General features: G+C 42.9%; 1 protein-coding gene across 1 annotated transcript in view; it reads left to right on the top strand.

The window, feature by feature from the left end:
• The first annotated feature begins 13,510 nt into the window (after window positions 1-13,510).
• The window catches only part of LOC107119163 (matrix metalloproteinase-18-like), a 21,386-nt gene continuing 8,063 nt past the window's right edge, over window positions 13,511-26,833 (top strand). The window contains exon 1 of the mRNA XM_015421615.1: window positions 13,511-13,732. Within this exon, the coding sequence (XP_015277101.1) occupies window positions 13,587-13,732 (146 nt within the window). The 5' untranslated portion in view covers window positions 13,511-13,586. The remainder of the gene's footprint in view (window positions 13,733-26,833) is intronic.

Below are 26,833 nucleotides of genomic sequence, written 5' to 3'. Positions count from 1 at the left end.
CGTCTTAGTCCAGCAAATGTTGTTAACTATAAATGGTCAAAGTGCCTTTGAGGAAGGAGTAATTGAGTCATCTTTCTTTGCTTCTGAATTTACATGGTCAGTGATATGCTTAGTGCTGTTCAATGGAACAAGTTTTGTTATAGAATACATGAATGGAACCTGTTCCAAGGTCGTATTGCCCCTCTGAAGAAAGCAGCACTTCCATAACTCACTGTTAATCTATTAATCTGATGCTTATGGTCATGCGGATCAAACTCTTCCACATATTATTAGGCATCTGTCATGACAATTCATGCAGTAAACATCCCCTTTGAGTGCTGAATGGCTTGGTGTAATTTTTTGTTTCTACTGATTCCTAAGCAAAAGTATATTGACACTTTATAGTGCTTATGAATGAATAAATATGCACTTTGATCATGTTTAATTTGCAGTTGTTATTTCAGTAATGCTATTATTATTATTGCCCTGACTTGCGTGGCCCAGGCTAACCCAATCTCGTCAGATCTTGGAAGCTAAACAGGGTTGCCCTGGTTAGTATTTGGATGGGAGACAACCAAGGAAGTCCAGGGGTACAATGTAGACACAGGCAGGGCTTTTTTTCTGGGGGAACATGCCAGAATGGAGTTCTAGAGTGCCTTTTATGGCAGCTGCATTAACTTGCTTCTCCAGTAACAGTGCTGGATAACCCCTAGGCTGAGTCAGCAAGTGTCAACTGGACCCCATCAATGGTGGAGAGCACAAGGTCCACCAAAACTTCTGTCTTCCCAGTCAGAACTACCTCCATTTTGTCAGGCTTCATGTTCAACTTGTTCACCCATAGCCATTTCTAGATTGTTTGGATGAAGGGTTATGTTTACAGGGGTGGGGACAGAAAGCATCCAAGCCTGCTTACAGAAAATAAATACTAAAAACCATAACTTTAGGCTGTCATACAGCATGGAAGAGTAGAAAAGAGCAAGAGTTCAGTAGCACCTTAAAGACTAACAAAATCTGTGGCAGGATATGAGCTTTCGTGAGTCACTGCTCACTTCTTCAGAATGGAAGAGAGCTGCTTTCCAGACTGCATCGCAAGACCAAAAGATAGCCTGGTGATTTCAACTGTCTGCACCACATTACAGTGCATTCTTTTCCAACGCGGTCTGTTATGCTTTATCATTGGAAGACAGATGATACATTGCTAGTTTAAATAGGTTGCAGACACTGGCTCACTGCCTTATGTGCAAATTCCAGAAAAGCTGGAAAGCTAATCAGCTACAAAATCATAAAAGGCACCATATACAGACAAAGGTCCTTCTAGGATTGATCTTCCAGGGTAGGTATTAAAAGCCGCCTTTATGGATGTTTACATCGGTTGAACTCTTATCCCTGGCAGGAACCATCAGATTATCTTGAGCTTTCACCCAAAACGTAGACCTATAAACAGTAATTTACCAGGCAGATTCTCAGGGAAATGTCTAGTGACCTCATTGTTTTTCACACTCCTTTGGTTTCAGACAAGCCTAGGCAGAATGTGGAGATGAACAAGATGGTTATTTCCCCCCATTGAGATAGCAGAACATTGTCGGCGTATTGCCTGCATGCTTTTAAAAATGAAACATAATTTAGCCTGCTATTTAGGGGCTGGGTGGAGTCCCACTCCCACCCATGCTCTGTGACTTTTCTTCTCTGACTGTTGCTGCCCATGTGCTGGTTTATGGCTCCGTCACTTTGGAGCAAGAAGCTAAAACATCCTGGCTAATCCGAAAGATTTTCAGTCCCAGCTCAAGGACCTTCATTCTGCCATACCTCAACCACATCACACATTAATGCTACGATTTTAAAGTCTGGTGTTATGTATTCTGCTAACTGAACGTCACATCATAGGGTGAAGTGGTCTATACCAGTGACCTTCAGCATTTCTCTGGGTCCAGAACAATGCTCCCTCTATGCTGTAGAGTCTTTTGAGCAAAAATTCTACTTTGTGAGCTACTGGCATTAAAGTTGTGAGTGAATGATTTGGCTAGTGTATAAATTAGTTTGCTCTGGGGCCATCCTTCCTGCGCTAAGACAAAAATGTGTGAGCTGGAGGCTAAAAAACTGTGAGCTAGCTCGCACTAACTCAGCTTAGAGGGAACACTGATCCAGAACCCAATTTTCAGTAGAGGACATGACTGCAAAAAACCCTTTCTTTTCTTTTTTTTTGAGCAAGAAGGGGCATTTCAAGATGACTTCATTTAAAAGAATACTGCTGAGTCACCTGAAGGCCTAAAGAAATACAGAACAGTTGGCATTTGTGGGAATTACACATATCATGACTCCCTGAGCCAAGTTCCTTCTGAGCGCTACTGCTTTGGAGGTAACCAAAAGCAATGGCAATGAACTATCGGAGCAAGTTTTCAGAGAGACTCCCTGCTATCTCTGTTACTTCAGGACCACATGAGATGATCCATACTACACAAGTCAGGTTAGGGTTCCCAACATACAGTCATATATGCAGTCAGGAAACTAAGATTCCCAAGTGCTGCAGGACCACATTCTGTTCAGGATCATGGTGTCCAGGAAGTAGGAACTTTAGCTTTCCCTTCCACACTGTTTTCCCAAGCTGAAACAGTCATGGGGGCCCAGCTGTTTTCCCAAGCTGAAACAGCCATGGGGCCCCACATGTTCTGACAGCATGTGGAGCCCCACTGCAGGGCAAATCCTCTTCCCTGAGGAAGAGAAAAGGAAAAGTGATTTTAATTGATTCCTCCTTACACTGCACCTCCTCCTCCTCATGGTGGACTGGGTGGTCCACTGACCCAACTTCAGCAGGTACAGAATACATCAACAGGAAGGGTGGAGACAGGAAAATTTGCATTTATGAAGTGTAGTTCTTCTCGTACTGCATAAAACCCAAGCCAGAAACTCATTAAGATGCCCTTTCAGGACTGTTGATAATTTCAGCAACCTTTTGTTCGAACAGCCTGGTCTTTAGGTAAATTAAACAACCAGTACTTATGCTAGCAGTGCAATAGTTTTGTCTCTCTATCTCCCACCATTTGAAGTGTTGGTACTTATCTTTAAATTCCTAATTAGCTTCGGTATACAGTACTTGAATGACTGCCCAGATGTGGAGGGGCTATGATTCACTGTTAGAGCACATGCTTCGTATACAAAAGGTCCCAGGTTCAGTCACCATCATCTATAGATAGTATAGGTAGTATAAATAAATTTTAAAAAGTAGATCAGGTAGTATAAATAAATTTTAAAAAGTAGATGATGTGGAAAGACCTCCCTCTGAGACCATTGAGGCAGAGTAGACAAGACTGACCCTGAGAGACCAATGGTCAGACTAATTTTAAGGCAACTCCATGTCTGCTTCCATACCACCTAGTCCACCAATCAGGGGTCGTTTTGTAGAAAAAGAGCTAGGGGAACTCATTAGCATAACTCATTAGCATATGCCACACCCCCTGACATCAGGGGCCCGGCGGTGGACCTGCAAGGCCGGCGGGAGTGCGAGGAAGGAGATATACCTGGCACCTGCTTTCTTGTCTTTCTAATACCAGATGAAGACATTTTTATTTGGTTATTATGGTATCTAATTTATCGATTTGTACTGATGTTTATTTAGGGATTTTATCTACCATGCAGTTTTTACCTGTTGTAATTTGACTGAACTAGTTTCATTTGTTACAGGTTTTTGTGCTGTTTTAAATTGCTTTTATCCTTCAGTTACACCCTATATGTATTTTTATCATCCTGTGCCATGCTGAATAAAATGTGTTTCTAATACTTTATGTTGCTTTTATTGTAGTTTAGCTGTTTTGTGATTATTGTGCTTGTTATTCTTGTTCAGTTCATCTTAATTTTGTTTGTTTGTTTTGCACTGTCATAAGCAGCTGTTTTCTGGAGACGTGAACAAGCAGTGAAATAACCAAATAAACGTATACACTTCCAGTAATCCATCCTGCATCCACTTCAATATTGCCTTCTCATCATAAGAAGGATTTATTTCAGATTTGTGTTGAGTATTTCATACAATTTTGCTTAGCTAAAAGCAAAAGGCATGAATCAACAAGGAAGGAACAATCCATGTTGCAAGGATCTAGGGAGAGATTTGAAACAATTGTGAAGAGAACTGGTTTCTGTTTAAAGCATTAAGATGAGAAGCAATGCTAGACTTAAGTGGACAAAAGACTCACATGGTTTTTTTCTGATTTGTGGTCATGGTGGAATAACGGCAATTACTTAATTGCACACAGAGATCACGTACAGTATATGTTTTTGTCACGGTGAGGCTCGTGGGGTCAGATTTCAGGGCAGGTTGGCATGCAAAGTGTTCCTGGTTTACTTTATTAATTTGCTGTATTTCCCAGCTGCCTTTCCATAAACACTTTGAACAATTTACCAAATAAAAAAGCAAATTCAATAACATAAAAGAAAAACTAAATTGACACCAAAGCAATAAAATAATCCAGTGTTAAGAGTCTGCCTGGATTTTAATAATGTCTGTCAGATCATTTAGAATAGTGTCAGGATCGGACACCTTATTAAGGAATATTGCATGAAGACTGGTTCCTCTGGGGTCTGACAAATAGTTAGACTTGAGTCCAGTAGCACCTTAGAGACCAACAATAGTTTCAGAGTATAAGCTTTCAAGCATCAAATCTCCCTTTGACAGACACGAAAGTTTATACCCTTATGATGGCCTGTCCACTTCCCTCCCTCAGAGGCAAGATTCTCCCTCTGTTTTTCTTTCACTTTACTGAGCCACCCTAGTAATGTGTTTCATTCTTTGCTGAAGAATTACGACTGTTCCACCCTGTCACCATATGATATTTTGGCTGTTGGCTCAGCTGAGGAACCTGAGGGAAGGATCAGGGGACTGCTTTAACTTTGTTGTTCAGTCGCACAGTCAAGTCCGACTCTTCGCGACCCCATGGACCAGATCACGCCAGGCCTTCCGGTCTTCCTCTGTCCTCTGAAGTTTGCTCAACTCCATGTTCGTTGCATCTATGACACTGTCTAACCCTCTCATCCTTTGCCATTCCCGTCTTCTTTGACCTTCAATCTTTCCCAGCATCAGGGTCTTCTCCAGTGAGTGCTTTAACTGAAACAACTTAAATGGCACTCAAGATGTTTTGAAATTCAAAAATAACAAAATATTTTATTTAACATAGAGGGGAATGGTCAGGTGAAATCAGGGGTTGAAATTTCTGAGGTAAAACCAGTACATGCACTTTAGTTCTTATGTTTCAGGCTAATGAGAGTTTCTTAAGCTTTTCACAGTTACTTAAATATTTATGTTGAGAGGTTTTTGTTCCAGTGTTTTCTCCAAACACTCCAGTACACTTTCTTTGAGTATCCTCTAACTCTTTTGGTTTCCAGAAGGCTGGTATACTATTTCCAGTACCCAAACACCTTCTCTTGAAACACCAGTACTGGTCTTGAGTTTTTATCTGATTCTTAAGGTTTCCAAAGGCAGTTTCTAACTACACCAGACCAGGAATCTCTGTACTCTTCAGAGCTAACTCCCTGTTTGACTGGGTAGGGAAATTCTTCTCTCTCTAGAATATCTATCCCCTTTCCTTGGTCCAAATGTCAGTCTCCATCTAACTACCCACTGGTCCTTGCCAACTTTCCCCAGTTTTCTGTCTGTGTTAAACTGCCCTCAGTCAGGGCTGAATTGCGAAAGAATTCTCCTCCTCAGCATTCAGCCTTCTCTCTCTGTTCAGCTGGTGCTAACAAATCAGATTGCTTGGAGCAGCCTGTCACTCAAGGCTGTCTGGCTCTGTGAAGAATTAACCCTTCACAGTTCTTTACCTATTTGTATAGCATTTCTAAGCTTTTAAAACTGTGGTCCGTCACAACCCTGAAAGTCTCTAAGGTGTTACTGGACTCAAATCTAACTGTTCTACTGCAGACCAACATGGCTACCCTCTGAAACTGTCATTTAATTAAAAATAATAATTTTCCAATGACACAAACAACGGGGACTAGTGGACCTCCCTTGACAGGTGTTCCACCCTGTGAATGTTCTGCTCCTTATCTGATATTGGTGTAGGAGCCAAAGTATCACCTGGTGTGGTTTTTCTCTTCATAGTGCTTCAGTCATGGGAAAAGGTACTTCCAACAGAATTCTCCATTCTACGCAATCCTTTTTTTTTGGTAAACAAATTTTTTATTTTTCTCAGAAAACTGTTCCACAGGCTCACGCTCCTCTAACTACTATGGCCTGGCCATTTCCTCTCACTGGTTCTTACCTTCTTCCTGTCTCTGGATCTTCTGTATTCATTCTATTTCCTAGCAAATCATTCTGGTTGCTTAACACCAACCATTTCTCTGGAATAAATACTTCAGTGGGCCAAGAAAGGACAGGTTTTGTTTCACACATTAAGTCTTCCCAAACAGAAACATCTCTGTATTCCACATGATGGTTCCTTTCCTAAACATCAGGACTCAGAAGATATGAGAGATTTCAATGAGATTTACAAACATATACGTATGTTTAGGATTGCAGCCTCAATTAAAATTCTAATTTTAAAATGATATTTCACGAATACATAAACACATGAAGCTACTTTATAATGAATCAGATCCTTGGTCCATCAAAGTCAGTATTGTCTACCCAGATTTATTGCATCGGTTATTTAAAATATAACTCAACTTTCCATGTTAGTATGCCTGAGGGAGGGAAGATGACAAATTTATTATTAAGAACAGTCATAAGACCAGCAAAAGAGGGAGGGAAGATGAAATTTGCTAATGATTCATCCTATCAGCATTTTGATCCTTCTCCATTCCAGAGAATACATGGCAAAACTGCTCCACTGAAGTTCTTTTGATCCTTCTCAGTTCAAGAAGAACCTCAGAAGAACCTCCTTCCCTTCTCTTGGTCTCCAGTTTTGTGTTTCTTTGGGCTTTATTTTTGTTCTGTTTTGGTTGTTCTGTTTTCCCCCTTAAGCCTACAAGTCTTCCAGTTCATATTCCTAGTCTAAACCCATTTCATGGGAGCCCATGAAAATTAAGATACTGAATGCTCGCTCAACATGTTGAAAATGAATGTGACTATCTAGGGTTGCCATGACCCCCCTGGCCACCAGCGGGGGGTAGGATTTCCAGATCCAGGATGGGAAACTCCTGGAGATTAGGGGATGGAGTGTGGGAGTACAGGGACCTCAGTGGGATAGAATGCCATAGAGTCCACCCTCCAAATCCACAGCTCCCACCTGGAGGCTTCCATCCCTATGACCATCACTAGGCCTAACTACCCTGAAACACTGCCCTCCCCTGGCTCCACCCTCAGATTTCCAGGAATTTCCAAGTGGACAGGTGTATCAATGGCTACTAGCCCAGAGAGCTAAAGGGAACCAATACATCCAGAGGGAGTAAACTGCTGAATACCAGTACTAGGAGACAACATTGGAAAGGCCTGGGCCTCTGTGCCTTGTTTATTAGCCCTCTGAGGCTACTTGTTGACCACTGGTGCTAGACTAGGTGAACCGCTGATCTGATCCAGAAGAGCACCTTCTATGTTAGCATGGCTTCTTCCCCCATGTAGACAGTAGGATGCCCCTGCAGTTTTAAATAGCATTTGAATGATAGCATGCCCAATCCAAGCACATATTGTGTGTAGCACCATGCTGGGGATCCCTGAAAAAATTATAATCAAAAAGCTTCTTTTCACCCGTGCACGTATGCTAGTTGCAAAGCACTAAAAGAAGCAGAAGTTGCCACCTAAGGGTGAATGGATGAAGAAATTGTGGCCAAGTAGGCCAGTGACTAATATTGTGCTATATAAAAGAGTCTGGGGAAAATACAAAATATGGAGGCTCATAATTTTTTGGGAGGTTGTGTTCATGGTTTATAATCTCTTTTTAAAAATCACAACATTTGAGAAAGATGCACTGTATTGGCTGATGTGTCTTCTCTCTTCTGTTTTTCTCTTCCCTTGTAATTTTTTTTAAAATACAATTTTTTAAAAATGGCAATAACACATATCAGCTGTTCTGGAGTGGCAGTGGAGGGGGGCTACATTGAATGCCTACCTCTTTGCTAAACAGCGGGACATTCCTTTTCAGTCTCAGCAGCTGAAGAAGCAGATAAAGGATTCTTTATCACAGTAAACAAGCCAGAACCTAAAATAGCAACAGAAAATAAACAGAGACACCCTTAAATTTTGTCCTCAGTTGTTAAATATAAACTTCACTTATGCAAGTTGCTCCCAACCAAACTAATTAACCAACCAAACTAATTAACCAGCGGTCCCCAACCTTTCTGACCCTGTAGGCACCTTTGGGATTCTAACATTGCATGGCAGTTGCAGCCACAAAATGGCTGCTATAAAATGGCTGTCATGGGAGGAAGAGCCAGTTGCACAATGGCTGCCACAGCTTATCTCCAGTCACACAGTGAAAATCCTTGTGCTGTGGTGGCAACTGCTGCCAAAGCAGCTTTTTGAAAAATCTGCACAGCCAATCAGATCTCAAATGGCCAGTCAGAAGCCTTGCAAGGCAAAAGTCTTACCTGGCCTCAGCCACTTTCTAACACACTTGGCAGGCACCAAGAAAGGTGTCGGCAGGCAACATGCCACACACAGGCACCATGTTGGGGACCCCTGCCTTAGACAATTAATCAATTAAACTCCTCATAGGTTCGCTGCCTAACTCGACCTAAATTTTGACTGCTGGTTTAACCTTAAAAGATTTCTTCACATTGGAAATCTGTGTACGTGGGGCTAAGCAGAGAACTTTCCATCCTTTAGGGCTAAGAACAAAATAGGGTTGCCAGGTCTGGGTTGGAAAATACCTGGAGACTTTGGGGGTGAATCCAGAAGAGGTCGGGGTTTGGGGAGGGAAGGGACTTCAATGTGGTACAATGCTATAGAGTCCACCCTTCAAAGCAGCCATTTTCTCCAGGAGAGCTGATCTCTGTCAGCTGGAGACCAGTTGTAAAAGCAGGAGATCTCCAGGCCCCACCTGGAGGCTGGCAACCCTAGAACAAAATGAGGTGGGATTCAGCATCAAACCTGATAAGACAGAGGGGGAGGGGTTATGTTAAAACAGCTGGGAGGGCCCCTGATTCTGGCAAGGGACCTAATCCTTTTCCCCTGCACAGTTTATAGATGCAGCCACTCTCTGGAGCTGCAATTTGTTCTGCGACGGAAAGCATATAGCTAGCACGCAAGAAGTCTTCTGTTATTTTCCTGTGGGGCAAACAGCAACTCAGTCTGTATAAAGCTTCCTAAATACATCAAAGGAGTCAGGGCTCTTGATGGACAATCTCACATAGTCTGATCCACAGGGTAAACAGTCCCCTCCCAAATGTCGCCTTCATAAAATTCATCAGTATACCAGTACTCTTTATATGATATTACCATGCTTGAAACAGATTACCATAACGTGGTGGTAATGATCTGTGGCATAGACACTCTCCTCATAATGTGGTGATCCCCTTTTATTTTATTATTTTTTCTTATTGCTATTATTTTTTCTTATATTATATTTAGATCGGCACCCATAAACCATATAATTCTCAAGGTGGTTTATACATCAGAGTCTGTGTGTAGTTCTTCTAGATTCGAGTCCAGTAGCACCTTAAGACACCAACAAGATTTTGGGGATATGAGCTTTTGAGAGTCAAATCTCCCTTCATCAGATATCTGCCATCAGGTATCTGACAAAGAGAGCTTTGTCAGCTTTATATTGATTTAAAACATTTATTAGCCACCTTTCTACCTTGCAGAACTCAAGGCAGCTTACAATATAAATAAAATTTATAAAATAAAATAAAAGCACAAGAAAAACAGTTATTAAAAAACACTTCAAAAGAATGCTGATTTTTTTAAAAAAAACCCTAAATCTGCAAATCAACACGGCTACCCTCTGAAAGTATATGTAGCTCTCTCTCTCTCTCATGATTTCATCCTACATGTCTTCCAAGGAACTCAGAGTGGCATATCTGGCTCACCCCCTTTCTTCCCCTCACAACAGCCCTTTGAGGTGAATTAGTCTGAGAGTGAAAGGCTGACCTAAGGTTACCTAAGTGAGCTTTACAAAGAGGGGCCATTCCTCACTACTATGGCATCATGTTTTGAATAACTGGACGTTTACGCTGGGCTTTTAAACATGTTTTCTTTTTCTAAAAAAAAGAGGCTCAACATGAAACAAGACAGAGTATTGAGTCGGTGTTTGATTCTGAAAAGTACGCAAACGGAGAGTGATTTCAGCAAAGCGTACTTTATTCTATCTGGAACAAGACGACTTTGGCCGGCTCGCAGGCCAACTTATATCCCCCGAGAAACCGCCACCCAAAACACACCCCTACTTCCCTATAGGTTATTTACAGTGGCCGAGAGTCCCATAGGCTCTCGGCCAGGAACCTAGCCCCCTGATTGGAGCGGGCTAGGATCCGCATAGTCCATTGTCTCTTGGAGCGAAGCTCAACGTTTGTCTCTGGACTTGTCTGGACTGGATACATTACAGATTCATTAAATCACACAAATGTGTCCTTAGAATACAGTAGCAAGACCTCTATTGAGGTGTAGCAGCGGGACGTTTACGACACATTGTACAGTATAGCCAAAAAAGTTTTGATATTGCATACCTCTTTAAATTTCAAATGCACCATATTTTGAGTGGACCCTGTGGGGGATGGGAAGACAAAGCTGTGAGAAAGAACCAGCAATGGTCTGTCAACATTGATTTAAAAGACAAAAGAAGCCAAGCTCGAATTGTGTGAGGAAAATGAGCAGTAAGCCCAGATCAAAGTGCATCCCTATGTAGCCCTAAAGTGTGTGTAGAATCAATAATACATAACCTTGTAGAAATTCTTCTTGGACTTAGACGCAAAAAATGAAGGCAGGGGCCCATTGAAAAGGGAGTGTTCTGTACTACGGACAGAGAAAGTCCCACATAGCGGAGCAGCTTAACAAAGTTTATTCAACAAGTCTTCACAAGAAATCTTAATACTTCTCAGAGTCTTTGATTATCCATTTTAATGGCTTGTTTTTAATATTGACAATTTATATTATTGACAATTAATGTTGTTATGAGTTTCTGGTACTGTTCTTACTTGTGATATGTCTCAAGCAGGCCTCTGGAGAGGTGAAACATAAATTCTCAGAATGGATGAATGAATGGATTCCTTCTGTATCTCAAAAAGGCGCTTATAATGAAATCTGGATGGAATGCAAGTACGTTTAAACTGAACTAACTAAGTAGATAGAAAAGCAGACAAGAATTATTCAATTGGTTGACGTCCTCCCAGTTTATTGATTTAATATAAGGACTTTTTTCTTTCTTCCTTCTAAATACTGTGGTTTCAGAAGAGGAGCCAAATAACAAATAATATAGACTCCATCCTATCTTGGGCTGGCATCAGGAAATACAGACATATTTCTTCATACACGGCAGATATATAAATATTTTTTTAAAAAGTGACACAAACTCATAAAACCACAGTCATGACAAAATGAGTCAGCGTGGGGGTTATCGCTAGCTGTTCCTATATAAGTGTGTCCTCTTTCACTGCTGGGCACCAGAGGCCAAAGACTTCCTTCTTTTATGCAGACCCTTTAACAGGCAACATCATGAAGTACATCCTTCTGGGCACCGCTGTTTTTCTGCTTTTTGGCTTTTCCTTCCCGAGCCCCATCCTATCAGCACGAAACACTGAGGATACGAACTTTGTAGAGGTATGTATGATCCAAATCTTAATCAGCTGTACAACCAATTTATAATGCACTAAGGCTATTAAATTGTGAAAATGCATTTTCATGATGTTGTTTCTGCATGGCGAGGGGGGGATTTTAAGAAATTGTGGAGAATTGCCATAAGTGTCTTAACAAAATTTAATCAAAAAGACATCAAATGTGATGCAATCGTAGGTCTAACAAAGTTGATATGAGAGCAGCTATATTTCTATAGATATATCGATAGATATATAGTCACATGTGCCCCATTCATGTATGAATTTGAACATTAAAAGGGGGCATATGGTTGAGGGAAACTAAATATGTCCTCCTTCATGAGGTAATTCCTCAGAAGTTCTTTTCTGTGACTGAGTTAGGAAAAAAGTCTGAAGAAATAGAGCAGATGGAGACAGTTTAGTTCTCCTCATTCATGTATCCCTTTGGGGGTTAAAATAAGCTTCACCACCACCAGCTTTCCTCACAAATGGGACATATGATTAAAGGAACAATGGCTGTCACTGTCACGTTTAGTTCGGTCCCGAACGTACAGCCCCTCCCCCTCAATAAAATATCATAGTGTAAAATTGTGCATATGGTGCCTCAAACATCTTGCACCAAATTCATTCTTGCTCTTGTCATATATTGAATCATTAACGGTCTCTTTATCACTACTGAAACTATTTTTCACAACCCTTTCTTGATGTGTGAGTCCATTCAGCTTCCAACAATTTATAGGGTAAGTCTTTACCAGTATTCCCTCTAAGCTGAGTTAGTGTGGGCTAGCTCACAGTTTTTTAGCCTCTGGCTCACACATTTTTGTCTTAGCTCAGGAAGGATGGCTCCAGAGCAAACTATTTATTTATTTGTTTGTTTATTTCATTAGATTTTTACCCCACCCTCCCAGCAGCCCCCCAAAAAGCCAGTCACTGGGAGTTGGAGGATCCTCACGGGGGGGGAAGCCCATGGGGGGGGCTGCATTGAGGAGGGGGAATCATCCCCTCCCACTTGTCTCAGTGAAAGGCTAATTTTGCCTGATTTCCCCCCCTCTTCCAGCTCCCCATGCAACATGGCATATTTTTTTCACAAGGTACCCCGAGCACCTGCATCAGCTGTTTGGTTGGAGTCACAGGGGTCTGCTCAGAAAAGGGAGAAGTGGGCAAGATTTCTTTCTCCTAAATACCTTGCACGGGCCATTTGTAGGATTCCAACTCATACAACGCTTGTCTCAAATGTCTTTCAATAGACTTTTCCAAGCCAGCCACTGAATCCAAGCATAGATGTGGTGTCTAATCCCCAGGGCAGTACTGTGTGTTTGATCCAGCTGGGAGATAAAGGGTGATTCTGGATTGGCTGTTTCCTCTGTTGTTTTACGAAACCCGATTTGGAACAGAAATTCCCCTTTGCATTGCATGCTCCTTTCACTTTCTATGGAACCCTCTACACTGCATGCTACTTTTGCTTTCTTTGTCCATCAGGTTTTATGGTACCTTCTGCATAGATTTATGGCCATTCAGGGCTGACTTTGCAGTCAGTATGGTGTTGCCCAAGGTATTTGAATGTGGTTTTGAGCTGCAACTTTCCCTCCCAGTTGAGAAAATGTGGAGCGAATGCTAGACGCAGCATCGCCCATGTGAGCATGCATGGATTATCTTTCTGGATCAAGACCACCAACTACTGGACTACCATGGCTCACCGATCTAGACTTCGTTCACGGATTGCTTCCACTTTCACAGTTCTGTTGTACCACAGATTATCAACATACGTTGCTGATTTGCAACCCCATCACTACTCTTTCTACAAGCAGTGTGTTCATTAAGGTTCTAAGATAGCTGGCTTGGTGTTTTTCCCCCCCTTTATCCAGGTTTATCTTGACAAGTTCTTCCCATCCCTTCACAAAACAAAAGCTCTTTCAATAGCAGAACGAATCAAGGAAATGCAAAGATTCTTCCATTTGACTGTAACCGGAAAGATAGATGATGAAATGAAAAACTTAATGCAACTACCTCGGTGTGGAGTCCCAGATGTGCAAGAACAACGAGCAGGCTCACAGATATGGACCAAGAAAGGACTGACTTATAGGTTAGCTCTATCCCCCCCTCCCGCTTTTTAATATCAACAGTTCTATTTCCAGAATTCCAATATTTTTATTTTACTCTGTTTCTCAAAGGATAAATAATTTTACTCCGGACCTGCCTAAATCCAAAGTGGTTCAAATCATACAGAGGGCATTTAAAGTGTGGAGTGATGTGACCCCACTGACGTTCACTAGAGTTTCTGGAACCGCCGATATTGAAATTCTGTTTGCATCTCGTGGTAAGACTTTACAATGATCAGTTCGCAGAACAGAATCCCTGCATTCCAAATGGGAAGGGGCCATGGCTCAGGGGTAGAACATCTTTTTTGGCATGCAGAAGGTTCAATCCCTGGCATCTCCACTTAAAAAGATATGTCAGTAGATGATATGGAAGACCTCTGCCTGTGACCTTGGAGAGCCGCTGCCAGTCTGAGTACACAGGACTGACTTTGATGGAGCAGTGGTCTGATTCAGTAGAAGGCAGCTTTGTGTGTTCATGAAGCAATGGATTTTTTCGTGCATAGAAACCATTTCCTTTTTCTGAAGCATTACAACGTCAGGGGCCCAGAATCACTGCAGAATGATCTCTGAACTAAGCATGTAACACAAATTATAGTTTCTGAACTGCAGTTTATCATAACACTTCTATTGATCCATCTACGTATATTTATCCCACCATTCTTCTAAAGAGTGCAGGACCATTTTCATGATTCTCCTTCCATTTTCATAGCATTCTTATAACAGAGATCAGGGTGGCAGAGGGTGATTTGCCCAAGGTCACCATGTAAGCAGTATGGCCGGGTGAAGATTTGAATCCAGGTTTCCCAGAAACTAGCCCACTACTCTAACCACTATGTCACCCTGATCAGGCTTTCAATTTTCACATTCTTCCCTTTTACACACACACACCACTTCCCTTACCTTAACTCACTGCTGCCAAAAAACCCCAAACTAGGGTTGCCAGGTCCAGGTTGGGAAACGCTTGGAGACTGGGGTATGGAGCCTGGGGAGGACAGGGACCTCCGTGGGGTACACTGTTGTAGACTCCACCCTCCAAAGCAGCCATTTTCTCCAGGGGAACAGATCTCTGTTGTCTGGACATGAGCTGTAATTCCAGGGCATCTCCAGGTCCCACCTGGAGCCTAGCATCCCTACTCCAAACTCTTTTTTAATATAAAATTGCAAAAAGCATTATAAGTTATGCACTTCATATGGAAGCGACATTGCCACTTCCACCAGTACCACCATTGACCCCCCCAAAAAAAAAAACGCCCTTCAGACACAATACAATACAGAGAGTCAGATTGTCAAAGAGTATGCAGGACTATTTGAATATGCTGGACATTCCAGAATACTGATCATCTCTAGCCTAACATTTTTTCCCTTAACAATGACTGCATTCTCTTTCAACTTTAGCCCATGGTGACAATAGTCCTTTTGACGGAAGAGGGGGAACTTTGGCCCACGCTTATTTCCCTGGAAGTGGCCTAGGAGGAGATGCCCACTTTGATGAGAGTGAGAAGTGGTCAGAAACCGACCGAGGTAAAGTCATCTTTGAAGAGATATATAAGCACACCTTAGCAGGTCCCTAGACCAACTGTCCACCTGAGCCTGTGCACTCTCCTACTCTGGTCTCTACCGAGAGACATTTAAAGTAGAAGTGGCCAAGAATAACCTTGGCCAAGAATAACAATGCAGTCAAGGCATCTCAGGTCCTTTCCCTGGGCTCTCCATACAAAAATGTGTGTGTCTGTTTATACACAACATAAATATAGATGCTGATGTGAGTGTGTCTGTATAGCCATATCTTTCTATATATGTATGATTGGGGGGATTGTCAAAATATATGCATATGTATATAACAGATAACTATTAGCCCTTGGGACCAGTTCAATCCAAGTACTGGATTTCTTCACAATACAGAACAGCAAGAGATCATAATCCATTTATATTATTTTATATTTATTTATTAAAATATTTATGCCCCCCTTTTTCCAATAATGCAAGGTAGCTTACAAGTGCAAATTTCAAACATACAGAACTCAATGAAATCCCAAGTAACCACAGTACCTACTACCTATTAGGTATTTAACACACAACTTCTCCCTAACCTCTTTTTCTTCTGTGTTTTTAGAAGTCAACCTCTTCCTTGTTGCTGCACATGAATTTGGTCACTCCTTGGGGTTGGCACATTCAGGTGTCCGTGGTGCCTTGATGTACCCTAATTATTCTTATATGAACCCAGCCACTTTCAGACTTTCTGCTGATGATAGGCAAAGGATCCAGAGATTATATGGTAAATTCAGTACGAAGAATGTGTTCCTTGTGATAAATTCACTTTTTAATGCAGTTCTGTACTTTTTCCTAAATAAAGTCTTATAGAATCATAGAGTTGGAAGGGACCTCCAGAGTCGTCTAATCCAACCCCCTGCACAATGCAGGAAATTCACAAATACCTCCCCCTCCACACCCACAGTGACCGCTGTTCCACACCCTGAGGATGACAAAATACCTCCAGGATCCCTAGCCAAACTGACCTGGAGAAAATTCCTGACCCCAAAGTGGCAATCAGCATTTATCTGGGCCACAAGAACTAAGCTAGAGTCTGTACTCTTAATTTATCAAAGATGATCCATGCTCCATGATTCTGCTTGTAGATCTGTCCACAAACACATAGCTGCATACGAAATAGCATTGTTGTCTCTGACGGTGTTCAGTAGCTAGTAAAAGGAGAGATGAATGGGTTAATAGTGTTGGCCATCTATTTTTTGGACTTAACCTGACATGTAACCATTAATGCAATGGATGGAGTAATGGGTCCCGAACAAGGGGTCACCATAGTGGGAGCAAATCTGCAGCTGCCTGGACATTTCAGAACTTGGTTGTTGGAGTCCAATATTGATACTAAGAATGGACATTGTTATTATCCACATATTTCCAGAAAGCATTTGCCCGGCTGTTTCTCCTATTTCTTTGAAGAACTTTCCGTGTGCCTTATTTCCCCTAACCAATCTCTTTGTTTTTCTTTATCAGGAAGCAGACGATAAAACCCTTGGAGACCTCCATTATGCATCTCACGAAATGAAGTATATTGCATTTTGCACTGCTCATACCTCTTTTTGAAAGTTTTTGTGTAACGAAATACAGTGATGAGAATTCAACTTTAATTTTGAAATGGCCAGAAGGGAAGCAAAAACTCAGCAGTCAGATAAAACGTTCTGTCGTGACTGCCCAGGGCTTGCAATCATTGTTTCAAGGTATAACGGTGGGAATTCTTTCCCTGAACTTGTCTCAACCTAATGGTTGGCCCTTTTCAGATAGTCTTCTCATTCCATCCACATCGATATATGTGAAAGGGTACCTTTGCTGTGGGTGGTAACAGTAGTGGGCTGCCTTTTCATTGCTGAAGGCATATGAGAAGTGGTCAAACCCTGGTTCAGATGCTAAGGTCACGAGGCAAAAGAAGACAGGAGTGTGGCATCTCCTAGCTTCTTACAGTTCACTATATATTGGCGTTCACTCTCGTTGGACCTGAGGGTTTGGTTTCATCCATTTCAAGGCAATTAAAACCTTTCCCTCTGTTAATACAATCAAAGTCCTGTAAACCAGTCCAGCAAAGGAGATCTACACTCCACATCTGGGTACATGTTTTAGGCTGACTATTCTGCTAAGTCAACCTAGCAAACATTTCACTGGCCTCTGGTTGATTTCTGTTTTGATGGCCTTCATTTTGAAGTTTCATCTGCTGCTCTCTGTTGTTTTATGCTACTGTTTTCCTTTATGATATGTTTGTGGTTTCATGTCTATTGATTTTCTGTCAGCTGCCTTGTTTCCTAAGACAGGAAGAGAGGCACCATACAAAATTTTCAAATTAAAATACATACTACCTGCAATGTTTTAAGTGTGGTGCATTACTATTACTACCGCTACTGCTGCTACTTCACAAGTCAAAGGAATTATCATCTTGACATAGTAAACTTGGAACAAGGAGACTTGGGTTCAAATCCCTGCTCAGCCACTAATTCCCACTGAGTGATTTGGGGATGGTGAAGTAACAAAAGGCTTTATTTGTCCACTTTATCTGCCGGTGGCATTTCCCATAGTCGGGGCAACAAAAACACGTACTTTCAAATGGCCTGTTGCAGGGTAGTCTTATTCCACTCACCATGAAAGCCCAGATTTGTCTACCAACAGAATTTTATGAAGACTTAGTTTCCTCACATTTTCTACAGTGTTGTTAAATCTGATACCAATTGCGAGCCACAAAGGGTTAAGGTGCATCTATTGCGACGCACTGATCTTCTCTCATGCTCCTCATGTCACAAGAATATAGCAAACATCCGTTTCTTTTAGACTACCTTTTCAATCCACTACGGTATGCAATTCAACAGCTTTTGCCACTTGTCAGTTCTAAAGTCTTTGGGGATGACTGTGACCTTTTCTCAAAAAGACACCAACATATCTGCTCAATCCTACCTATTTGCACAACAGAAGGCCAGTTTATATAACTGTAATGTTGCCTAAGGCCAACAAGTCGACAGGCAGGTTATGATGGGGGGGGGAGGTGCTGGAGTCACGAACAAACATTGTCTTTAGAGCGCTCCAGGTAAGGCAAAAAGATCTGCATATCGCCAAGCTTCCTGGAAAAGCACCCCTTAAAGATCACTCTAAATAAAAAAATGGGCAGCATCCAAGGTGTTATGTTAAAATGTTAATTACAAAACAAGGGTACAGTTTAGCTTCATTGAAGGTCAAAGAAATCCTGTTTATATGTTAACATCTAGGTGACCCCCGAGGACTTGCGGGAGGGGAATCTCATCCCCACCAGCTGATTCTCCTCCCAAGGCTGCCTCTACGTTTCCTCCTTCCTTTCCACCTTGCATGTCCCACAGCTTCTCTCCCATTTCCTGGTTCAGTCCATCCCTCCCTCCCACCTACCTTTTTTAATCCCTTCCCCCATCTGCCACTCTCTGGCCTCCTTCCCCAGCTTGTCTCCTCCTCCTCCTTCTTCCTCCCTTACTGTCTCCATTCTCCCTTTGTCCCTATTTTGATTCATTTCTTCCTCCCTCCTCCACCCTGTCTTTCCTGACCGTCTTCCCACTCCTTCTTTCCCCAGCTCACCTCCATTGTTGGGGTTGTCAGCAGGGAGCATGGGAGGGGGGAAGGGAGAATGGGGGAACAGCTGCCGTTTTCACACATGCCGAATAATGCACCTTCAATGCACTTTGCAACTGGAATTTATTGCGTGACATGGAAAAATCCTGCCGAATTGCATTAATAGCGCATTATTCGGCATGTGTGAAAGCACACACATGGGAGAAAACAAGGAAACCACAGCATCCCCATGCTCATGTAGTTCCCCCAGCACAGACAAGTAGCCAAGTCCCTTCCTGCCAAGATGTTGGATCTCATCCTGGGCAGGGATTGGGAGCAAAGTCTTTTTTCCAGGCAAGTTTAACCAATTTGGGGTAGTGGTTAAGTGCACAGACTCTAATCTGGGAGAACCGGGTTTGATTCCCCACTCCTCCACTTGTAGCTGCTGGATGACCTTGGGCAAGCCATAGTTTATCAGGGCTGTTCTCTCAAGGACAGTTCTGGAAAGAGCTCTCTCAGCCCCACCTACCTCACAGGGTGTCTGTTGTGGGGAGGGGAAGGGAAAGGAGTTTGTAAGTCGCTCTGAGACTGTGAGTGAAGGGCAGGCTACGAATCCAATCTCCTCCTCTCCTCCAAGGGGAATGCTCTGGGGGAGCCAAAACAAAGGAACACACAACAGCACCCTCCCCAAAAGCAGTTCCATCGCTCCCAATGGCTTAGTGGGGAAAGGTGCCCGTGTAACAAATGGGAGGCGTGGGCTCATTTCCCAATAACAAAGAGGCTGACCAGAAGGGAAAGCTCACCTTTTGCTTGGCAACAGGCTAAGAAGCAACAAAACAGGAGGCAGGATCCAGATTTGAGCCCATACACCCTGCACTTAGGAGCAGTTTTTAACCACTTACCCACCTGGCCACACAGGAACAGCACAAGGCACTGGGCATTTCCCAGCAGCCCTGCCGTCAACACGAAGGTAAAGTCATCTTTGAAGAGATATATAAGCACACCTTAGCAGGTCCCTAGACCAACTGTCCACCTGAGCCTGTGCACTCTCCTACTCTGGTCTCTACTGAGAGAATATGACAAGAACCCTAAGAAGAAGACATGCCCCTCTGTGTACCTTACTATTTCTTTATTGCTCATTTCCATTTAAAGTAGAAGTGGCCAAGAATAACCTTGGCCAAGAATAACAATGCAGTCAAGGCATCTCAGGTCCTTTCCCTGGGCTCTCCATACAAAAATGTGTGTGTCTGTTTATACACAACATAAATATAGATGCTGATGTGAGTGTGTCTGTATAGCCATATCTTTCTATATATGTATGATTGGGGGGGATTGTCAAAAGATATGTATATGTATATAACAGATAACTTAGCCCTTGGGACCAGTTCAATCCAAGTACTGGATTTCTTCACAATATAGAACAGCAAGAGATCATAATCCATTTATATTATTTTATATTTATTTATTAAAATATTTATGCCCCCCTTTTTCCAATAATGCAAGGTAGCTTACAAGTGCAAATTTCAAAAATACAGAATTCAATGAAATCCCAAGTAACCACAGTACCTACTACCTATTAGGTATTTAACACACAACTTCTCCCTAACCTCTTTTTCTTATGTGTTTTTAGAAGTCAACCTCTTCCTTGTTGCTGCACATGAATTTGGTCACTCCTTGGGGTTGGCACATTCAGGTGTCCGTGGTGCCTTGATGTACCCTAATTATTCTTATATGAACCCAGCCACTTTCAGACTTTCTGCTGATGATAGGCAAAGGATCCAGAGATTATATGGTAAATTCAGTACGAAGAATGTGTTCCTTGTGATAAATTCACTTTTTAATGCAGTTCTGTACTTTTTCCTAAATAAAGTCTTATAGAATCATAGAGTTGGAAGGGACCTCCAGGGTCATCTAATCCAATCCCCTGCACAATGCAGGAAATTCACAAATACCTCCCCCTCCACACCCACAGTGACCGCTGTTCCACACCCTGAGGATGACAAAATACCTCCAGGATCCCTAGCCAAACTGACCTGGAGAAAATTCCTGACCCCAAAGTGGCAATCAGCATTTATCTGGGCCACAAGAACTAAGCTAGAGTCTGTACTCTTAATTTATCAAAGATGATCCATGCTCCATGATTCTGCTTGTAGATCTGTCCACAAACACATAGCTGCATACGAAATAGCATTGTTGTCTCTGACGGTGTTCAGTAGCTAGTAAAAGGAGAGATGAATGGGTTAATAGTGTTGGCCATCTATTTTTTGGACTTAACCTGACATGTAACCATTAATGCAATGGATGGAGTAATGGGTCCCGAACAAGGGGTCACCATAGTGGGAGCAAATCTGCAGCTGCCTGGACATTTCAGAACTTGGTTGTTGGAGTCCAATATTGATACTAAGAATGGACATTGTTATTATCCACATATTTCCAGAAAGCATTTGCCCGGCTGTTTCTCCTATTTCTTTGAAGAACTTTCCGTGTGCCTTATTTCCCCTAACCAATCTCTTTGTTTTTCTTTATCAGGAAGCAGACGATAAAACCCTTGGAGACCTCCATTATGCATCTCACGAAATGAAGTATATTGCATTTTGCACTGCTCATACCTCTTTTTGAAAGTTTTTGTGTAACGAAATACAGTGATGAGAATTCAACTTTAATTTTGAAATGGCCAGAAGGGAAGCAAAAACTCAGCAGTCAGATAAAACGTTCTGTCGTGACTGTCCAGGGCTTGCAATCATTGTTTCAAGGTATAACGGTGGGAATTCTCTCCCTGAACTTGTCTCAACCTAATGTTTGGCCCTTTTCAGATAGTCTTCTCATTCCATCCACATCGATATATGTGAAAGGGTACCTTTGCTGTGGGTGGTAACAGTAGTGGGCTCCCTTTTCATTGCTGAAGGCATATGAGAAGTGGTCAAACCCTGGTTCAGATGCTAAGGTCACGAGGCAAAAGAAGACAGGAGTGTGGCATCTCCTAGCTTCTTATAGTTCACTATATATTGGCGTTCACTCTCGTTGGACCTGAGGGTTTGGTTTCATCCATTTCAAGGCAATTAAAACCTTTCCCTCTGTTAATACAATCAAAGTCCTGTAAACCAGTCCAGCAAAGGAGATCTACACTCCACATCTGGGTACATGTTTTAGGCTGACTATTCTGCTAAGTCAACCTAGCAAACATTTCACTGGCCTCTGGTTGATTTCTGTTTTGATGGCCTTCATTTTGAAGTTTCATCTGCTGCTCTCTGTTGTTTTATGCTACTGTTTTCCTTTATGATATGTTTGTGGTTTCATGTCTATTGATTCTCTGTCAGCTGCCTTGTTTCCTAAGACAGGAAGAGAGGCACCATACAAAATTTTCAAATTAAAATAAATACTACCTGTAATGTTTTAAGTGTGGTGCATTACTATTACTACTGCTACTGCTGCTACTTCACAAGCCATAGGAATTATCATCTTGACATAGTAAACTTGGAACAAGGAGACTTGGGTTCAAATCCCTGCTCAGCCACTAATTCCCACTGAGTGATTTGGGGATGGTGAAGTAACAAAAGGCTTTATTTGTCCACTTTATCTGCTGGTGGCATTTCCCATAGCCGGGGCAACAAAAACACGTACTTTCAAATGGCCTGTTGCAGGGTCGTCTTATTCCACTTACCATGAAAGCCCAGAATGGTCAGATTTGTCTACCAACAGAATTTTATGAAGACTTAGTTTGCTCACATTTTCTACAGTGTCGTTAAATCCGATACCAATTGCGAGACACAAAGGGTTAAAGTACATCTCTTGCGATGCACTGATCTTCTCTCATGCTCCTCATGTCACAAGAATATAGCAAACATCCGTTTATTTTAGACTACCTTTTCAATCCACTACGGTATGCAATTCAACAGCTTTTTGCCGCTTGTCAGTTCTAAAGTCTTTGGGGATGACTGCGACCTTTTCTCAAAAAGACACCAACATATCTGCTCAATCCTACCTATTTGCACAACAGAAGGCCAGTTTATATAACTGTAATGTTGCCTAAGGCCAACAAGTCGACAGGCAGGTTATGATGGGGGGGGGAGGTGCTGGAGTCACAAACAAACATTGTCTTTAGAGCGCTCCAGGTAAGGCAAAAAGATCTGCGTATCGCCAAGCTTCCTGGAAAAGCACCCTTTAAAGATCACTCTAAATACAAAAATGGGCAGCATCCAAGGTGTTATGTTAAAATGTTAGTTACAAAACAAGGGTACAATTTAGCTTCATTGAAGGTCAATGAAATCCTATTTGTATGTTAACATGTAGGTGACCCACGAGGACTTGCGGGAGGGGAATCTCATCCCCACCAGCTGATCCTCCTCCCAAGGCTGCCTCTACTTTTCCTCCTTCCTTTCCACCTTGCATGTCCCACAGCTTATCTCCATTTCCTGGTTTGGTCCTTCCCTCCCTCCCACCTAGCTGTCTTAATCCCTTCCCCCATCTGCCACTCTCCCTCTGGCCTCCTCCCTCAGCTTGTCTCCTTCTTCTTCTTCTCCTCCTCCTCCTCCTCCTTGTTCCTTGTCTGCCTCCAGTTTCCCTTTTCCCCTATTTTGCTTCATTTCCTTTCTTCCTTCCTCCTCCATCCTGTCTTTCCTGACCATCTTCCTATTCCTTGTTTCCCCAGCTCACCTCCATTGTTGGGGTTGTCAGCAGGGAGCATGGGAGGGGGGAAGGGAGAATGGGGAAACAGCAGCCGTTTTCACACATACCGAATAATGCACCTTCAATGCACTTTGCAACTGGAATTTATTGCGTGACATGGAAAAATCCTGCCGAATTGCATTAATAGCGCATTATTCGGCATGTGTGAAAGCACACACATGGGAGAAAACAAGCAAACCACAGCATTCCCATGCTCATGTAGTTCCCCCAGCACATTCAACCAGCCAAGTCCCTTCCTGCCAAGATGTTGGATCTCATCCTGGGCAGGGATTAGGAGCAAAGTCTTTTTTCCAGGCAAGTTTAACCAATTTGGGGTAGTGGTTAAGTGCATAGACTCTAATCTGGGAGAACTGGGTTTGATTCCCCACTCCTCCACTTGCATCTGCTGGATGACCTTGGGCAAGCCATAGTTTATCAGGGCTGTTCTCTCAAGGACAGTTCTGGAAAGAGCTCTCTCAGCCCCACCTACCTCACAGGGTGTCTGTTGTGGGGAGGGGAAGGGAAAGGAGTTTGTAAGTCGCTCTGAGACTGCAAGTGAAGGGCAGGCTACGAATCCAATCTCCTCCTCTCCTCCAAGGGGAATGCTCTGGGGGAGCCAAAACAAAGGAACACACAACAGCACCCTCCCCAAAAGCAGTTCCATCACTCCCAATGGCTTACTGGGGAAAGGTGCCCGTGTAACAAATGGGAGGCGTGGGCTCATTTCCCAATAACAAAGAGGCTGACCAGAAGGGAAAGCTCACCTTTTGCTTGGCAACAGGCTAAGAAGCAACAAAACAGGAGGCAGGATCCAGATTTGAGCCCATACACCCTGCACTTAGGAGCAGTTTTTAACCACTTACCCACCTGGCCACACAGGAACAGCACAAGGCACTGGGCATTTCCCAGCAGCCCTGCCATCAACACGAGCCGGATGCAGCAGGGAAGGGAACACTGTGGTGGAAAGGCATGGAACACCACTGGTTCGAGTCCCATGGGCCAAGGGCTTGGAGGCAGCCCCATTTTGCCCCATTCCGCACCATCAATGGATGGGTACTCAGGGCCATTGTTCCCTCTAAGCTGAGTTAGTGTGAGCTAGCTCACCGTTTTTTAGCTTCCGGCTCACACATTTCTGTCTTAGCTCAGGAAGGACGGCTCCAGAGCAAACTCATGTATGCAGCAGCCAAATTGCACGCTCACAACTTTGATGCCGGTAGCTCACGAAGTAGAATTTTTGCTCACAAGACTCCACAGCTTAGAGGGAGCATTGCTCAGGGCCCATTTCCATTAGCCACTCCTGACACCTCAGCAACATTTGCACTTGGCCCATCTCTTCCCACTCCCCTCCCCCAACCTTTACGCAACCTGCAGGGCCTATCAGTTGGCAGCAGTGCCTCAGGGGAGTGTGCAACCTACAATCCCTTCTCCTCCTCCTGAGCATCCCTGAGACTGCTGCCACAGTCCTCTCCAGTTGCATGCTGCATGCTTAAGAAAGCCAGAGTCTAGAATGGGAAGCCTAATCTGTCAAGCCCCAGTCACAGAGAGAAACAACTGCAGACTGATCCACTCCACACATTTGTTTATTGATATTGGTGTAGAAGCCAGCATATCACCTGGTGTGGTTTTTCCCTTCGTAATGCTTCAGTCATGGGAAAAGGTACTTCCAACAGAATTCTCCATTCTACGCAATCTTCTCAGAAACCTCTCAGGCTATGGAAAACTGTTCCACAGGCTCATGCTCCTCTAACTACTCTGGCCTGACCATTTCCTCTCACTAGTTTTTACCATCTTCCTGTCTCTGGATCTTCTGTATTCATTCTAATTCATAGCAAATCTTTCTGGTTGCCTAATACTAACCATTGCTCTGGTGTAAATACTTAAGTGGGCCAAGAAAAGACAGGTTTTGTTCCACCCATTAAGTCTTCTGAAACAGAAAAATTTCTATATTCTACATGACCGTTCGTTTCCTGAACATCCAGACTCAGAAGATACAAGAGAGTTCAATGAGATTTACAGCCATGTGTGTATGTTTAGGATTGCAGCCTTGATTAAAATTCTAATTTTAAAACGATATTCTACTTATTTATTTTGATTTGTTGCAGTCTTCAGGAGGAATAATCTTTTTCTGAAATGACAATGATAGAAACCCTATTTAATTTATTGCATCGGTTATTTAAAATATTTATAACCCACCTGTTGTGTAGTGGGTTCGACACATGAAAAACCAGGACACAGCATGATTGTCAGCTCATCGTTTACTAGCACACACAACAGAACAACAAATACTGGCCAGGCGGCCAACTATATACAATCCCCGTGGACCACCCTCAGGTCCCATTGGAGGGTTTAAACTTCCCGCCAAGGATCCTATTGGTGCCTGCTTGAGGTTTCAGTATCCTAGTCCCTATTGTTTTCTGAGAGTCAAGCTCTGCTGTAAGTCCCTGGCGCCTTGTGGCGGTCAGTGGACATAACACCACCTTTCCATGTTAGTATGCTTGAGGAAGGGAAGATGGAATTTGCTAATGCTTCATTCTATCAGCACTTGGATCCTTCTCCATTCCAGAGAATACATGGCAAAACTACTCCACTGAAGTTCGTCAACCTCAAGAAAAACGTCAGTTCAAGAAGAACCTCAGAAGAACCTCTTCCCTTTCTCTTGGTCTCCAGTTTTGTGTTTCTTTGGGGTTTGTTTTTGTTCTGTTTTGGTGGTTCTGTTTTTCCCCTGAAGCCTACAGGTCTTCCAGTTCATATTCCTAGTCTAAGAGCTGTTCACCCATGAAAATTAATATAGTGAATGGTCTCTCAACATATTGAAACTGAATGTGACTACCTAGGTTTGCCAGGTCCACCGTGGCCACCAGTGGGGAATGGAGGGTAGGGTTGCCAGATCCAGGATGGGAATCTCCCAGAGTTTAGGGGATGGAGTGTGGGAGTACAAGGACCTCAGTGGGGTAGAATGCCACACGGTACACCCTCCAAAGCATCCATTTTCTCCAGGGTAGCCGATTTCTGCAGTCTGGAGATGAGTGGTAATTCTGTGGGATCCACAGCTCCCACCTGGAGGCTTCCATCCCTATGACCATCACTAGGCCTAACTACCCTGAAACACTGCCCTCCCCTGGCTCCACCCTCAGATTTCCAGGAATTCCCAGGAGGATAGGTCCATCAATGGCTACTAGCCGAGAGAGTTAAAGGGAACCAGTACATCCAGAGGGAGTAAACCTCTGAATCCATTTTAATGGCTTGTTTTTAATAGACAAATTTTAATTGACAATCTATGCTGTTATGAGCAGGGGTCTTTTTGTAGAAAAAGAGCTGCCGGAGCTCATTAGCATAACTCATTAGCA

The sequence above is a fragment of the Gekko japonicus genome, unplaced genomic scaffold (assembly GCF_001447785.1).
Source record: "Gekko japonicus isolate JY-2015 unplaced genomic scaffold, Gekko_japonicus_V1.1 scaffold1654, whole genome shotgun sequence".
NCBI lineage: Eukaryota > Metazoa > Chordata > Lepidosauria > Squamata > Gekkonidae > Gekko > Gekko japonicus.
Note: the sequence above shows the minus strand (reverse complement) of the source record. Positions and strands in the feature narration are given on the sequence as shown.